Source organism: Carya illinoinensis, chromosome 5 (assembly GCF_018687715.1).
Source record: "Carya illinoinensis cultivar Pawnee chromosome 5, C.illinoinensisPawnee_v1, whole genome shotgun sequence".
In the NCBI taxonomy this organism is placed as follows: Eukaryota; Viridiplantae; Streptophyta; class Magnoliopsida; order Fagales; family Juglandaceae; genus Carya; species Carya illinoinensis.
The window spans coordinates 41,022,107-41,036,745 of NC_056756.1; the positions used below are offsets into that span (position 1 = coordinate 41,022,107).

The 14,639-nt window shown below is 35.6% G+C and overlaps 2 protein-coding genes across 4 annotated transcripts; both read right to left on the bottom strand.

Moving 5' to 3' along the window:
* Nucleotides 1-571: 571 nt before the first annotated feature.
* Nucleotides 572-10,609, bottom strand: LOC122310855. The gene is made up of 13 exons (XM_043125058.1): nucleotides 10,305-10,609; nucleotides 9,096-9,194; nucleotides 8,926-8,983; nucleotides 6,110-6,283; nucleotides 4,997-5,077; nucleotides 4,799-4,870; nucleotides 4,461-4,708; nucleotides 4,291-4,362; nucleotides 3,481-3,597; nucleotides 3,315-3,396; nucleotides 2,986-3,032; nucleotides 1,469-1,550; nucleotides 572-975 (listed from the first exon to the last, which is right to left on the bottom strand). The coding sequence occupies exons 1-13, from the start codon at nucleotides 10,478-10,480 to the stop codon at nucleotides 892-894; spliced, it is 1,392 nt and encodes a 463-aa protein (XP_042980992.1). The 5' UTR covers nucleotides 10,481-10,609; the 3' UTR covers nucleotides 572-891.
* A 2,522-nt stretch (nucleotides 10,610-13,131) lies between these two features.
* LOC122309080 (anaphase-promoting complex subunit 13) lies at nucleotides 13,132-14,575 on the bottom strand. Of its 3 annotated transcripts, none has more exons than XM_043122440.1 (4): nucleotides 14,432-14,575; nucleotides 13,905-13,985; nucleotides 13,730-13,780; nucleotides 13,132-13,396 (listed from the first exon to the last, which is right to left on the bottom strand). In XM_043122440.1, the coding sequence occupies exons 2-4, from the start codon at nucleotides 13,978-13,980 to the stop codon at nucleotides 13,362-13,364; spliced, it is 162 nt and encodes a 53-aa protein (XP_042978374.1). In that variant the 5' UTR covers nucleotides 13,981-13,985; nucleotides 14,432-14,575; the 3' UTR covers nucleotides 13,132-13,361. The 3 variants fall into 3 exon arrangements, with proteins under 3 accessions (XP_042978374.1, XP_042978372.1, XP_042978373.1); XM_043122438.1 differs by having other exon boundaries at nucleotides 13,132-13,401; XM_043122439.1 differs by having other exon boundaries at nucleotides 13,132-13,401; nucleotides 13,905-13,989; nucleotides 14,432-14,564.
* Between the last annotated feature and the right edge of the window lie 64 nt (nucleotides 14,576-14,639).

Consider the following 14,639-nt stretch of genomic DNA (forward strand, 5'->3'; position numbering starts at 1 on the left):
GCAGTCCAATTATTTAAGCATGTGCAATGAGGCAAATCCCACCATCAACCTCGTTCGCAAGCCCGTGATGCTGAATTCGAGCTCGATTATCAGACTTAAAAATAGGCTCGACTGGATTTATTGAACAGAACAAACAAATATTGTCCAATGATTAATCAAGTCAAATTCAAGCAATTCATAATTTATTGCAATCTTTTTGTAGCACAATCCTGTGCAATTAAAATTGTTTTTGGATGTTGAGTTACGCTGAATTTTTTATAAATAGTAATAAATTGAGTTGATAGAATGAATTATGTTTAGTCAATCTAAAATGAGTTTAGAGATATTTATAGAAAATTGAAAAAGGTTGTAAATCTCATGTATAAAGAGATAGTGAGTTAAAAAAAAAATTGTAGATCCTACTATAAAAAGGTTTTGAGTTGAAATAAGTTTAATAATTTGAGAGTTGCATGTTTGGATGTTAGACTCAACTTAAAATTAGACTGAACTGAATTTATCTCAGTTGAGTCTAACAACAAAACAAGTCCTAAAAGGTAAAAGCCATAATCAGTCATCAGAATTGAGTTTCCTATGACCCAACGTGGTGAATCTATTTAGACAATCGAGACAACATCATTAGTATCATAAAGATGATGAATGAACAAATAGCAGAATTTGATGTTCAGACAAAGGAGATGCTCAATTCTTGTATAATTGTTAAATGTATAGCATAGCATAGTGAAGTTTAAATTTTTAATGTAGCAAACTCCTGCGTCTTAAAATCTCAAAATTTACTGCCATATGTTTTTAGCAACTTCTCCACATACTTTCTTATTCCAATTGTCCCTTTGACAGTTTGTCGCAGCTATTTTCCGAGTTCAGGTGAGACGCCATATGCTTAGTATCAAGAACTCAAAGAACCGCACCAGTGATGAACCGATGATTGAGTATAGCCTCTGCGATAGGCCGTTTTCGGAAGTCGGGATTCAGCATTGCCTACAATAACAATAACAGTTTTCAGAACATAGAAGGAAGTAAAGAAGATATATGCAGGTGGTCCTAGAGGAGGAGAGAAAAAATAATAATAAAAAAATAAAAAAATTTGAGTTCTAATTTCTAATTCAATAGAAGCCCTTCCCCATCATGTTGTAAAACTAACTAGTAACTTGGTAGAAAAACTGAGTCTTCTGAAAGATTAAAAATTTAACAGAATGAGTACGGGTTGAACTTCTGAACATTAGAAAATGAAAATAGGGAAACAGGGACATATTCAATTTACTAAAGCACTTGTTTTATGTTTTTCATTTTTGAGAGGACAGTTGAGAGAGAGAGAGGCGCCCAGCACTCAAGCGAATGAGTGAGAGTGATGACTTGCGTCAAGCATTTTATCATCAATTACAGATGCTCATGTCTAAACATATTATTGTTATTGGCAACATACAAAATTTGTTGGGTGCATGAAGATATTGGTTATGGAATATAATAATACCTGGAGCAACTCCCAACCAGCACCATCACCAAGATCCAGGAATTTGACAGCATCTAGTAATCGGTCATCTGCCAAACAATACCTGTCAAAAAGAAGAGGAAAGAAAAACTAAATAATAACTAAGATGCTGAAGAGAAAATGAAACAGACCTGCAAGAAAGATATTGCGCATGGCAAACAACAAATACAATAAATAAATTTAAAAAAAAAAAAGAGTATCAAATGGGATCAGCAAAATTATCAGTTTCTTGCCCGACTAACTGCAAATATACACTAATTAATTCCAGGATGGACTTGTATGGATTCAATCATCATAATTCTTTTCCACAAATATCCATGTTAGGGCCAGAAATGCACCAGATGTTTACATTAATCTAACACAGTCATGTTTAGCCAGCTATCTAGAAAGAACATGCTTTGTTATGATTCAATCCATTTCCCGTCAATTCTGCACCAGTGAAATAGAAGGGGGAAACCAGTGGCGGAACTAGGAATTTGTTTCGGGGGGGCCAAGTAAAGCTAAAAGTATAATTAAGATGTTTTTTATTCTATTTCTACACAGTTTTTTTTTTTTATGGTATAGAACTATCAGATGGTAAGATGAAAAATAAAAATAAAATATGTTTAATACAACCTATGTATTAAAAATATATATCATGTGTCAAGAACAATATATCATTGAAATAACAAAAAAATATAAATAAATAATCTATAAAATCAAAATAATTTTGTAAAGGGGGGCCAAATTAATTTTTTAGAGAGGGGGCCAATACAATAAAATTAATATTATCTTATTAAATCATAGAATATTAAATATATTAATTTTTTTGTCAAATTTTTGAGGGGCCATGGGGCCTCCAATAGGTCCGCCACAGGGGGAAACAATATAAAAATCAGATAATAGGACTTAAAAGTTCTTTTAGTTTAATCATATATTTCACTCAATAAAGCTTTCCCAGCATTCTTCTAACATTTTCATAACCCTAATTTCAGTGGGAGGATTATTCTCCATCCATGGAAGCCCACTGCCAAAACATGAATATCTAGTTTTAAAATGTAATGATCAGTTTATCTGTAACTGCTACTACGGTTAGATATTAAACTCTCAGTCTCACACTGCCAAAGAACAACCATTCTAAAATCTACTCCAACTAGATAATTTTTCAGTTTCCGATATAACCATTGGTTTTTGAGTTCTATGGATTATTTGCAGTATTGACTCAACGAAAGGGAAAATGATTTTAGAGCATGGCAAGTATCCAGACTACTGAAACAAAGACAATAAAGCTCAAAAACCAAAGTCAAGGAGAGACAACGGAAGTTTCCCTAACACTAGAATCCAAAATTTTCAGCATCGCCCAGGAAGAGGGGGCCCGCTGGGAAGGGATGGGGACAATTATAGGTGTTTATTCTTCATTTCAGAAATTTAACTCCAAACATTTATTCACCAACTAAAGGAACATGTAATTATCCCCACCATCACAAGTACTTGAATGGTAGGATATTAAGGCATCTTACTCTCTTGTGGCTTGAAGATCAAGCTGAAAAGTGCTCTCCAGCAGCCTCTGCAAGTTCATGGCTTAAGCAATTAGGGTCTAGAATACTTATTTTTTGTGCATTATAAAATTTGCTAAGCGTCAAAAGCATTAATACACAGGATGCATTATATTGCATCCTCTCAGCAAGTTGCAATTGAAAATTCAAGGGAGCAGTAAAATCCAAAAAAGAATTCAAACTATATACTTCAATTAGGGTCTAGAAGACTTTCAAACATCACATCTATAAAGAGAGAATCATTTCTAGAAAGAAGATTTGAACCCCAAAAAATTAATGAAGGTATAGCTTACTTGCAAGGAAATGCTATCCATTATGCCCGCTTCACAAAATGGAATAAAAGCCAAGTATGCAAAAAGAAGACCTGCTTCATATCTACAGGGTAACAAGAAACAAAATGGTAATGGAGTATGTAGCTGAAACAAAGTACCAAGATGAACCCATGTTTCAACAACCTACATATCATCTGCTATTCCAAAAGCTCTTTTCTCCATTAGTGTGAACGCACCAGCTGCAGATGCTCGTCTCCAAAGTCCCTCCGAGAGTGTTCCAGGGCTCTCTTCTAGATATGGATAGCTGAAAGAGATGAGATGAGATATAAAATTATATGAAGTTCTAGCATACATTGAAAATTATTTTTCAAGTCAACAATTTGTAACTTGGAAATAATGAAAAAAGAAGCAAAGATAAATATTCCTGATGCAGGTGTGATGTTTCTGCAAGATATATAATGTGATGACCACTGCATCAGGTCAGAGCAGAAATTGCCGTCCCTTGACCCTCAACAAGGCCAAATACCTAAAAATTTTATCTTGCTACCTTATCTAATAAATTCTTCAATATATATTAAAAAAATTGTAAAAGAAAAAATCCCATAGGTGATGTTCACATATTGATTATGTATACACGCAATGTGAACAGTTTAGAGAGCTCCAATGAATTTCGTGAGTTTCCTCCAATTAAGTGCCCCAATGATCTGCTTTCATCGGAATATATCATAAGCAACATAACATTTTGGTTGCTTCAATCCATAACTGGGATTCACTACACCTGGAAAAATGACGTTCTTTCTGCAAGGCAAATGAAAAATTGCATTTACAGGGAGAAAAAGCCCGTGTGGGATGGGTATCCTCACTATGTAGGATACATCTACATCAGACATATACAAAAGATCCTTCTTACAGAATACCAAAAAATAGTTGTTTTGATTTGAAAATTATGTTGAAGCTTAAACAAAATAAAAAAAGGGCAATGATAGCATTAGCATACCTAATGTCAACAGAGAAGGCTAGATCTCGAATTCGTGGGACTAAGTAAGCAGCATCTCGTTCTATAATAGTACTGCCATAAGATATTACAGAATTAAAAGAACAATTCCAATAGTATCATACCAAAAGAGTAGTATCTTGAACCAAATTGAATATTTTCATAACACATACTTAAGAAGAATAGAAGATGGCCCAAGACTCTGGTGTAATCTATCATGGTCATGCATGAAAGCTAGACCTCTCAAGGCACCCTGAAGCAACTTAATGACAAAATATGCTCTGCGTTTGATTTTCTGTTCTTGTTCAAATTGGTTCCAAGAAATCTGTTCTCCAAGTGCACGGTTTTTTGATACTTTTTCACTTGAAACTTTAGCATAGTCTGCGGCACTATATTTCCCATCATTCCGGAAAGCAAGCCACTGTGTAGGATGATTATTTTTAAACAGCATGTACCAAATGAAACACCCAGATGTCTCATATGTGAGTATAATTGATATAAAGTAACATACCTGCTCCCCAGTTTTTGTTTCAAAACCACCTACAAGGATCAGGAGATTCTGACAGATACCTTCTGAACTGCTCTGTGAAAAAGGTACCCCAAAACTAAAAGTAATAAGTCTCCTTCAGTTGCTTCTGAAAACTTGCAATTGACCGGAGGTTTATATAATTATTTAGAGGGCAAGTAAAAAAGAAGTATATTGTCCTACTTGAAGGAAAGAATGAGCATTCAACTCGTTTGCAGCCATCATATCAGCTTCCAAACCACTAGCTCGTTTTCCAGGATAAACCTTCACAGATAAAAGCGGTATTCTCAACAAAAATTGAGTATAAGGACTGAACTAAACCATAAAAGATGTCTTGATTAAACTACAAAGAGAGGTTCTACTTGCAATAATATATCATTGCACGGCTACAGGATTTGAGCCCAAAATTGAAGTAAACTTTCCATCTAAAAGGGGCAAAACCTTCACTTGAAGGGTCTTCCTTAAAATTATTTTCTCCATAACTTTGATAACAAAAGGATTCATGATTCATTATTCATTTTTCAAGCATCTGCATGTGTTTTGGCCAAATCTAAACTATGGGACATTGAGTCATCCATCATAACATTAGAAGATTAAACTCCAAGCGTTAACATCTATCTTTAAAAACTTCAGTGACAGGTTATCTTTCTCAACATAGGTATAACAGATACATTGCACATATTCATAACTTAAACATGAGCAAGCACCTATCTTCCATCAACCAAGGAAAATTTCCCTTCCTCCTTGATTGTGGGGGTATTCCTGGAGGCTCACGGTACTCTAAGTTTAGAAATATGTGGCTGAAATCAGAGGGATTTGTCAAGAGAGTCCGACAATGGTGGTCTTCATACCAGTTTTAGGGAAACCCAAGCTATGTCATGGCAAGTAAATTGAAGGCTTTGAAGAAAGACCTGAAGGCTTGGAATGAGCAGGCGTTTGGCAATGTGGAAGGCCAAAAACATACTCTGTTTGAAGAACTCAACAGATTGGAGGGTGTGAAGGAGGTTAGGGAACTATCCATAGAGGAGGGAGCTCATAAAGTCCAAGTGTCTATAGAACTTGAGATTATTGGAGGAACTATCTCTGAGACAAAAAGCGAGAGCCTTATGGTTGAAGGAGAGGGACAAATGCACCAAAATTTTCCACCGGGTGGCAAATTCCCATAGGAGGAACAGTAACATCAAGACACGATGGATGGGGAGGCTACTTCAAATCAACCAATGATCACAGACCATATCATAAGGTACCATGAGCAATTGCTTTCAGGAGAATTTTCTTGGAATTAGAAGGGCTTACCTTTGATGCACTCGAGTTGCACGAAGTAGCACGGCTTGAGCGACCCTTCGAAGAGGTGGAGATCCGGAAGGCAGCAAGAAGTATAGCGGGTGACAAGGCTCCAGGTCTGGCTGGCTTCTCTATGGCTTTTTTACAAACTTGTTGGGAAGTAATCAAAGATGACATTATGGGCATCTTTCATGAATTCCATCAAAAAGGAAGGTTTAAAAAAAGTCTCAATGCAACTTTTATTGCTCTCATTCCCAAAAACCAGGTGCAGTAGAGGTAAAAGATTATCAATGTATTAGCTCGATGAGTGGGATGTACAAGATCATATCGAAAATGTTGGTGAACAGATTGAACTTGGTAATGGATAAGGTAATATCCAAGCCCCAACATGCCTTTGATAGAGGAAGGCAAATTCTTGACTCGGTACTTATCGCAAATAAATGTTTGGATAGTAGATACTTCCCAACAAGAACGGGGGATACCATCAAGAATGGGGGATCCTATGGAGAAACATCATAGACTTGAAGTACGGTGAAGCATGGGGAGGTTGGTACTCAAATGAGGTAAGTGGGGCGTATGGGGTGGGGCTTTGGAAGCACATAAGAAGAGGATGGGATGCCTACTTTAGAAACGACTGGTTTGAGGTGGGTGATGGACTCAAAATAAAATTTTGGCATGACATATGGTGTAGCGATAGGCCACTCAAGGAAGCTTATCCACAAGTCTATGGCATAACAAGAATGAAAGAAGCCTCAATTGTGGACCTATTGGTTACATCAAATGGTGCTCCTCAATGGAATGTCACTTTTTTCAGAAATGCACATGATTGGGAGGTCGACAAAATATCAAAGCTTTATGATCTCATATATTCCACTCGCATGAGGAGAGAAATTGATGACAAGATTTTCTGGCGTCACTCTAAAAAAGGGAAGTTCACTGTCCGCTCTTTCTGTCAAGCCATGCACATACATACAACCAACTGATTCCCATGGAAAAGCATTTGGAAGACAAGGGCACCATTGAAGGCACTCTTCTTTGTATGGACAGCTTCGTTGGGGAAGATACTCACACTCAACAACTTAAGGAAATGTCAATTTATTGTCATGGAGTGGTTTTGTATGTGCAAAAAAAGTGGGAAGTCAGTTGATCATTTCTTACTTCATTGTAAGATTTCCATGACATTATAGAACGACTTCTTTTTTTTTTTGATAAGTAATAATTTTATTTGAAGAAATAGCATAAGCCAAAGTACACAGGACATATATAAACGAAATACCTACAACTTCCAAAAACAAAAAGAAAACAAACACAAGAAAACTAAAACAAATTCAGAAAATTATCCACCATTACATAAGCTTTAGCCCAAAAACCCAAAGTACTCAAGAAGAAATCCCTAAGATCTCCCAAAGAGCGTTCTTTATCTTCGAAGCATCTCCTATTTCTTTCAATCCATATGCACCAAATAAGACAAGGGAGAATCATCTTCCAAACACTCATCACCTTCTTACAGCCCTTCAAACCCTTCCACCCTACCAATAAATCTACCACTTCTTTGGGCATTACCCAATGTAAACCTGTCCAGCTCAAAACCTCATTCCACAAGAATCTTGTCGCTTCACAGTGAAGGAAAAGATGATTTACTGATTCTCCATCCCTTTTGCACATGACACACAAATCAGCAATAAACAATCCTCTCCTTCTAAGATTATTTTTAAAAGGGATGTTAATGATTGGGAAGTGGATGAAGTTCAGGCATTGCTGGTTAAACTTTACAGCTCAAAGTTGGTGCTAGAAAGATATGATAGCATGGTGTGGATTCTTGCTTGAAATGCTAAGTTTTCAGTTTCATCCTATTACAGAATTTTGTCAAGTCATAGTAGTTGTGTTTTTCCTTGGAAAAGTATATGGAATGGAAAGTGAAAGTTCCTTCTAAGGTTGCTTTTTTCTGTTGGGTGGCTTCTTTGGGCAAAGTGTTGACAACTGATAGAACTTCATCCACAAGAATCTTGAAAAAATAGAACGACTTCTTCACTCAAGTGGGACTAAATTGGGTGATGCCAAGAAGGGTGATCGATCTCTTAACTTCTTGGAGAGGCCCTCAGGGTAACTCTCATATTGCAGCAATATGGAAGATGGTCCCAATATGCTTATGGTGGTGCATTTGGAGAAAAATGAATGACAAAAGCTTCAAAGATCAAGAGCAATCAATGAAAGAGCTTAGGAAGTTTTGTTTTTTAATACTTTACTTCATTGATCGGTTGTAATTCATCTCAATGGAATGAGTTTCCATGATTTTCTTGTATCACTGAACTAGCACGCTAAGGCGATGCTCTTTTATATGTCCCGTATACCTAGGTTTTCGCCTATTCTTATGATCAATAAAATTTTGTTTATCAATTAAAAAAAAAAAAAAAACACTATCACCATTACTACAATGTCCTCACCACATTTCCAATGTGTGCAATCAGCCCTTTCATCTAAAAGAAATGTTGTAATGTGCCTCCACCATTCAAATTGGGGATTATATTTAACAAAAACAAATAAGTTGAGCCATAATAGGGTTATAGTTCATACACCTGTTTTCTTTGTATAATAAATTTTGAGTGTTTCTTGTTGTTGTTAAGTTATGATTCACCAAGACATTTTGCATAAATACAAACTATGGTTTGTTATCATATTGATTAATCAAAACATGTTTAAATGGTTCAAAATATGGATGAATATCAACCACATGACCATAGAAAATCGATCTTAATTTTAATTAAGATGATGAAAATGACGAAGATAAAGTAGAAGAAAGAACACATCATCAACAACAATAATACTACCTTAAAAAGAATCGAAGTCCCTCTAAGTGGACCCTGAGAGACTCTCCCTTCGTAAAGCCTGCAAAAGAACTGCCATGGACGATATCAGTAGCAAGAAGGATAACATTTTCACCTTAATTATTTAATTCATAGATTTCTGGCGATCATTTCTCCTATGCTTCAAAATTTACCTGATCTTTACACTGCCTTCTCCCACATCTTGAACTCTCAGTCGCCCCAAATCTCCAGATGAATAATCAATATCAGTCCCCGATTGGAACCCTGAATAGCTGGGGGGAAAAAGACCTGTTACTCTTATATTGAAACGAAATTGACTTAAGTAAAAGTAATCAAAGTTAAGAACACTGAAAAGAAAGATATCACAACCATAAAACCAAATAGGAAGCATAAACCTCAGTTGGATTGCTCATAGAAAAAAGGAAAAAATAATAAGATAGAAGAAATTCTACATGAAAGCCTTAAACCAAACAACTCCACCTAATCAACATGTGATTTTTCAGTTACCCTTCTATCTTAATGCTTAAATATGTGTGTATTTAATAGAAGGGCAAAAATCACATTAAAAAGTTTAAAATTTGAGGCTTTACTATATATATTTTAAGACAACAACGGAAGCCTATACGCTAAAGCTAACATAACACTTTTCTTCTTCTGAATTCTCATTTTTCTAGTGGAAAAAAGTAACTGAGCGTGCAGTACTCAAATTTTCATAATTGATTACGACAAATTACATAGAAAAGAAACCAAATCGAGTACCCAAATGGGACCCAAAGATTCCCATCGTTTGCTAAAGCAATAATACAGAAATAAAATACTCTAAAGATCAAAATTTTCCCATTTATTACAGAGAAACCCAATTCAATACATTTCAGTTTTGTACAGAAAGCACACTCAAATAAATCTCGTTGATATATCCGTTGAATTTCATCTAATTCCTTTCCTTTTCGTTTCTCAGCAACCAAACTGGAGTAAAATATAAGATATGCAGGTACATAGACCTACAAATGAATGCATTTGTATACACCACACCACAGAGCACACCCACACCCTCACGCACTTAACCGAGCCAAATTCAGTATTGACAGATCACTTACCACAAATCAAACCAAGAACTCCTCCATTTTTGTAACACCGTGATTTTAAGACATTAACCTTTAATTTTGTAATTGTAAATTCATACCATACTCAATTAGTTACCTTAGATAGATTTGTTCCTTGTATATATTTATTTGACTACTTTCTCAAAGTACAAACATAGTTCTGAAATACAAAGAATTGATTTCTTAACATTCAGCTTTCTAAGATATTTTCTTTCCTCTCCTTTGTCTTTCATTTTGCTCAGGAAGTAAGGCGAGAGTTAGGAAATTGAGAGGAAATACCTGGTGATGTTCATGAACCCATAGCTACCAACAAGCCTCCCAACCTCGAACGATTCAGAGTTGGTGATAAGAGTCGCTTTGCAGAGCCGACAAGGCCGAGTTCGGGTCACTGAATTCGAAGCAGAGCCTCTGGAGAAGAGAAAGGTGGGCTTGTGACCGGGTGCAGTGAGGAGCATCGTTGGTTGGTAAGTTGGTTCTGCACACTGCGTGATTGCTCGCGAGTCAGTGCTCTTCCTTCCCGTGATAGAGAATGGCGCCAATGGACGGACACCGATGGAGTAGAATTGCGAAGGATAGGCCTCCCAATTTTTATAGGTTTTTTAATTATCATTTTTATAGGTTTTTTAATTATCATTAAATTGTCCAACTAAATAGTAAATTTTTATACAAGCATCCATAGTTGCCCTTTCTACTTGATTTTTAAAGATTTTATTTACAAAAGTCTATATATTAATATACCGTGTAAAATTTTATCATTTCAAATTGCAGAAAAAATATATATATTTTCATTCTTTTTATGAATATACAAGATCACACGATAAATAGTGTGTTACATGTTGTAAAAAATGATGAGATAAACAAAAGCAAATACAATCAAAATAATTATACGATATGATTAGGGAAAAAAAATTATACAATACAAAATTAACGTAATTCGACAATATTAATTTTCAAAGAGCTGTAAAGAATTTTATTATAATGAGAAATCACAAACTACACTTTGAGTAGTGATGCACTTACAATTTTTTTTTATGACTTTTATACAACTATGTATTAAATTGAGGGTATTTGTAAAGTGATGTTATTTTTATAAATTATTTTGCAAAAATATCCCTCATTTAGCATATGGTTGTATAAAAATTGTAAAATTTAATTTTTAACCCAATTTCCTTTAATTGTAGAGTAGTTCTATACATATTCCCAATTTTACTTATAAAAAAGAAATTGTAAAAAATAGTTGTAACTATATCATTTTCATACACTTTAGGGTAAATTTCATTATTTAGAGCCCTCATAACTACATATTATTCATTAAATACATATTTATAGTGTCACACTGCAGAAATATTAATTTTTACTTTTCTGTATTATTCGTTTGAGCAAAATATTGAGCACACCTTGAGTGAACTATATGTCTAACATTTGCTAGACGGAGCCTCGAGCAAACTTTCTGCCTAAACTTTACTCAATCTATCTATCATGTGAATGTTGAGCAAACTTTCTGCCTAGTTCTTCTTGAGTCACAAACAGTGCCAAAAAATTTTCTTGGGGTCATTACCCCGAGACCTCTAGAGTATCAAAAATCCATCAAATTATCATAACGCGTCATTATCAGGTCAAGTCATCAAATCAAGCCAACACACCAACAAATTAGATTCCACAAACTCAACATCACATACCAAATATATATATATATATATAACCTATCCACTAAATGATGTTTTTGAAAGGGGAAGTGTAAAGGCTCAAGTGAAATACATATTTTGTATATTTTTGTCTCTGTTTTCTTTTTTCCTTTTTCTATTTTTCAATGGTCTCTGTCCAAGATCATGAAATCCAAATATAATCATATAAAAATTGGTACGAGAATAAGATGTATAATGTAAGGGAAAAGCTCCCTTGCCGCCGCTCAGGTAAAAAATATTTTTTTTTATTTAGTGATTAAAAAAGTAATTTTAAGTGTATTGATGTATTTTTTTTTTTTTACTCAATGATTAAGAAAGTGATTAAAAAAATGTGAAAAATAAATTGAAAAAAAAAAATTACACTGGAAGGTCATGCCCAGCTGTAAGGATGGGGTGGCAGAGTAGCCCCTTCCATTACGTAAAGGCTCAACTATGGACTTATGTTGAGTCGATTAAGAGGTGGAGCAGGGACTTGCTTAATCACAAGTACAGAGGTTGTGAGTTTGTCGATCCTACTACGTTTAATGTTATCTTTGTACCCTTTGCATTATCGTAATTCTTGTGTAAAGACTCCCCTTCCCCAGCTAGGAAAATAAACCATTAAATAAGTGATATTTATTGAATAAATAAAGATGGCATGCAACTCAGTAGACGGAAGTGTAATCTCCAAACAACATAACATTACTGCTGCCATTACTCTCAAAGGATCCCTTAATTTGCAGCCAACAAGAAGAGCAGTGATTTCAACAAGGTTGCATCTGCATCCTCACCACGGTCTTTTAAATTTGCAATTCACAACTTATATGTAACAGGATAATTTGGTTTAGTGAACCTGAAGACAAACCATTTCTTCTTTCACAAGTAACGCAATTTCATTGAACGCATAGAGAGCTGAACCCAAATATACAGAACGTATACAAAAGAAAATGACCAACTAGCTGGATGAAGAAAACTAGCAAACCATCCTCCTAAATGGGTGAGGAGTGGATATATACATGTTGATGTCGTGTGCTCGTGCGAGTTGGAGCATGGAGCATTACTTCTTTGACACTTCCCAATAGCCTTTGAATCAAAGGACTACCAACACTGACCCAATTGAGACGCGGCCTCACCTTCATAAAACAATGAAAATGTGGTCAACCCTAGATGCCTAATTTTTCCAGGGGAAAGACCAGTCATAAGTGCCAATCTGGTGTTTGCAATGGTTGTCTTGGTATCATTTTACAAACAAAAAATCTACGAGAAAACTCATGATTCTCCTCCAACAAACTGACCACTAGTTTTTTTCCCCTTTTCCAATTCAAACTAGGAGGAATGGTGTTCGGCAAATATGTGATCTATCTTATTCTTTGGTCGTATTAAAACTATGGTTTTCTAAATGTTTCACTCAGTGGACACACAGAATGATAACAGTGAAAGGCTTTAGAAATGCTTTAGGGCATAAGATTATCAAAATGCGGCTCCCAACTTTACACAGAAAAATTCAAAGGGTTCTCATATAATAAAAGAAGCTGTGGAGTTCAAACGCAATAAGTACAAATCCCAATAACAAGAATCTAAACAATTTGAATAAAAAGCATCACTTGATTTCTGATGAATACAAAACGCTCCTGATGCTTGAGAGCCCTATTGAGTGGTGCCTAATGCAAGATCATGCCACGCATCTCCAACAACCTGTTGAGACTCCTGATCTAATAGAATGAGGAAAACCCAAGAGAAGGTATTAGCAAGAAAATTATTAAACAGAACCACCTTGAAAGTGGAAAAATTAGGTTCATTAGATGACAGGGACATGCTTAAATTGTCATCATTAAGAGTATAACAAAAACATTAATATCAAAGCAGAGATTTTCCACTGTCCCCAGTCTTGCAGCCACAAAACATAGCCAAAAAACCACATACTTCCCGGGCATTATCTCAAAACTCACACTTTTCAAACTGAGGATACTAGAAACATAAACCCATTGAGAACGATTTAAATTAAGGGAAGCACTCTATCTAGTCTATAAACATCCTTACTTGAGTCCTCGGTGTCTTCAGTCCGAATAACCAGAGGCGGCAGTGGAAGATCTGCAATAAATAATAAGTGAACGAGGAATTAAACAAGCGGGCTACAATGAAATGTGAGAGAAACAAATTCTCCATGAACGTTTACGTGCATGTCCATATGGCAAGGGGGAAGAAAGAAAGATACCATCATCAGGCAAGGTGTCTCTCATCCACTCTTCATCCACAATATCTATGAGTACTCCCAAACTTATTTCTGCCATCTTCGCTGTCTCATTAACAAAATGCAGCACAACGGAACAAATTAGTATTTCTAACACTCAGTACTTCATCAATTGGCATGGAAAAGCAAAATTGCAGGTATTCTTTGGTTGATCAGACTATGAACTGTAAAACCAGAAGTATCGTCTCACACGAACAAGCCATCACCAAAAAGCAAGTAGTTCCGTAGTTTCCATGAAAAATCACACCAATGATCCGTTTGATCATCAAGAAAATGCAGGAAAAGAATAATAAGCTCTAGAATTCCAGATTTCATGTTAGCACCTAAACCAAAAAACCTCCACTCTACTAACTCTAAACGCATCTAGTATCCTTGAGTAAGGCGCATGCATTCTTCGGTTTTTTCTTTATCATTCCCGACCTTTTAGCAACCAAAGAGATAATTCAAGAACAAAAGGAAGAGATGAAAGAACCAAAGAAGATGAAACTCACGGACGAGAGAAGTTGTGACAGTCGTCGATGGATAGCTTCAGCTTCCCGGCTTCAGTGCCAATCTTTCCCTCTGATGCCAAACAGATGATTGATTTGTGCCCTAAGAAAAAAAGGTGGGCTTTTCTATTGGGCATTAGAGATCCGTTAAAACATCGGCCCAACTTATACGGGGAGTAAAACAAAAGAACATTAGGCTAAGTTTGGATAT

What these genes read in the sequence shown, in the direction of transcription:
- LOC122309080 (XM_043122438.1), bottom strand. Translation starts at nt 13,980, where the DNA reads ATGGCAGAAATAAGTTTGGGAGTACTCATAGATATTGTGGATGAAGAG. An exon ending in AGACACCTTGCCTGATGATG is followed by an intron (nt 13,781 to 13,904) that starts GTATCTTTCTTT and finishes TATTTATTGCAG; the next exon opens with ATCTTCCACTGCCGCCTCTG. An exon ending in TGAAGACACCGAGGACTCAA is followed by an intron (nt 13,402 to 13,729) that starts GTAAGGATGTTT and finishes TCATTCTATTAG; the next exon opens with ATCAGGAGTCTCAACAGGTT.
- LOC122310855 (XM_043125058.1), bottom strand. Translation starts at nt 10,480, where the DNA reads ATGCTCCTCACTGCACCCGGTCACAAGCCCACCTTTCTCTTCTCCAGA. An exon ending in GATCTTCAAGCCACAAGAGA is followed by an intron (nt 1,551 to 2,985) that starts GTAAGATGCCTT and finishes TCTTTTTGACAG; the next exon opens with GTATTGTTTGGCAGATGACC. An exon ending in CTGGTTGGGAGTTGCTCCAG is followed by an intron (nt 976 to 1,468) that starts GTATTATTATAT and finishes TTGTTATTGTAG; the next exon opens with GCAATGCTGAATCCCGACTT.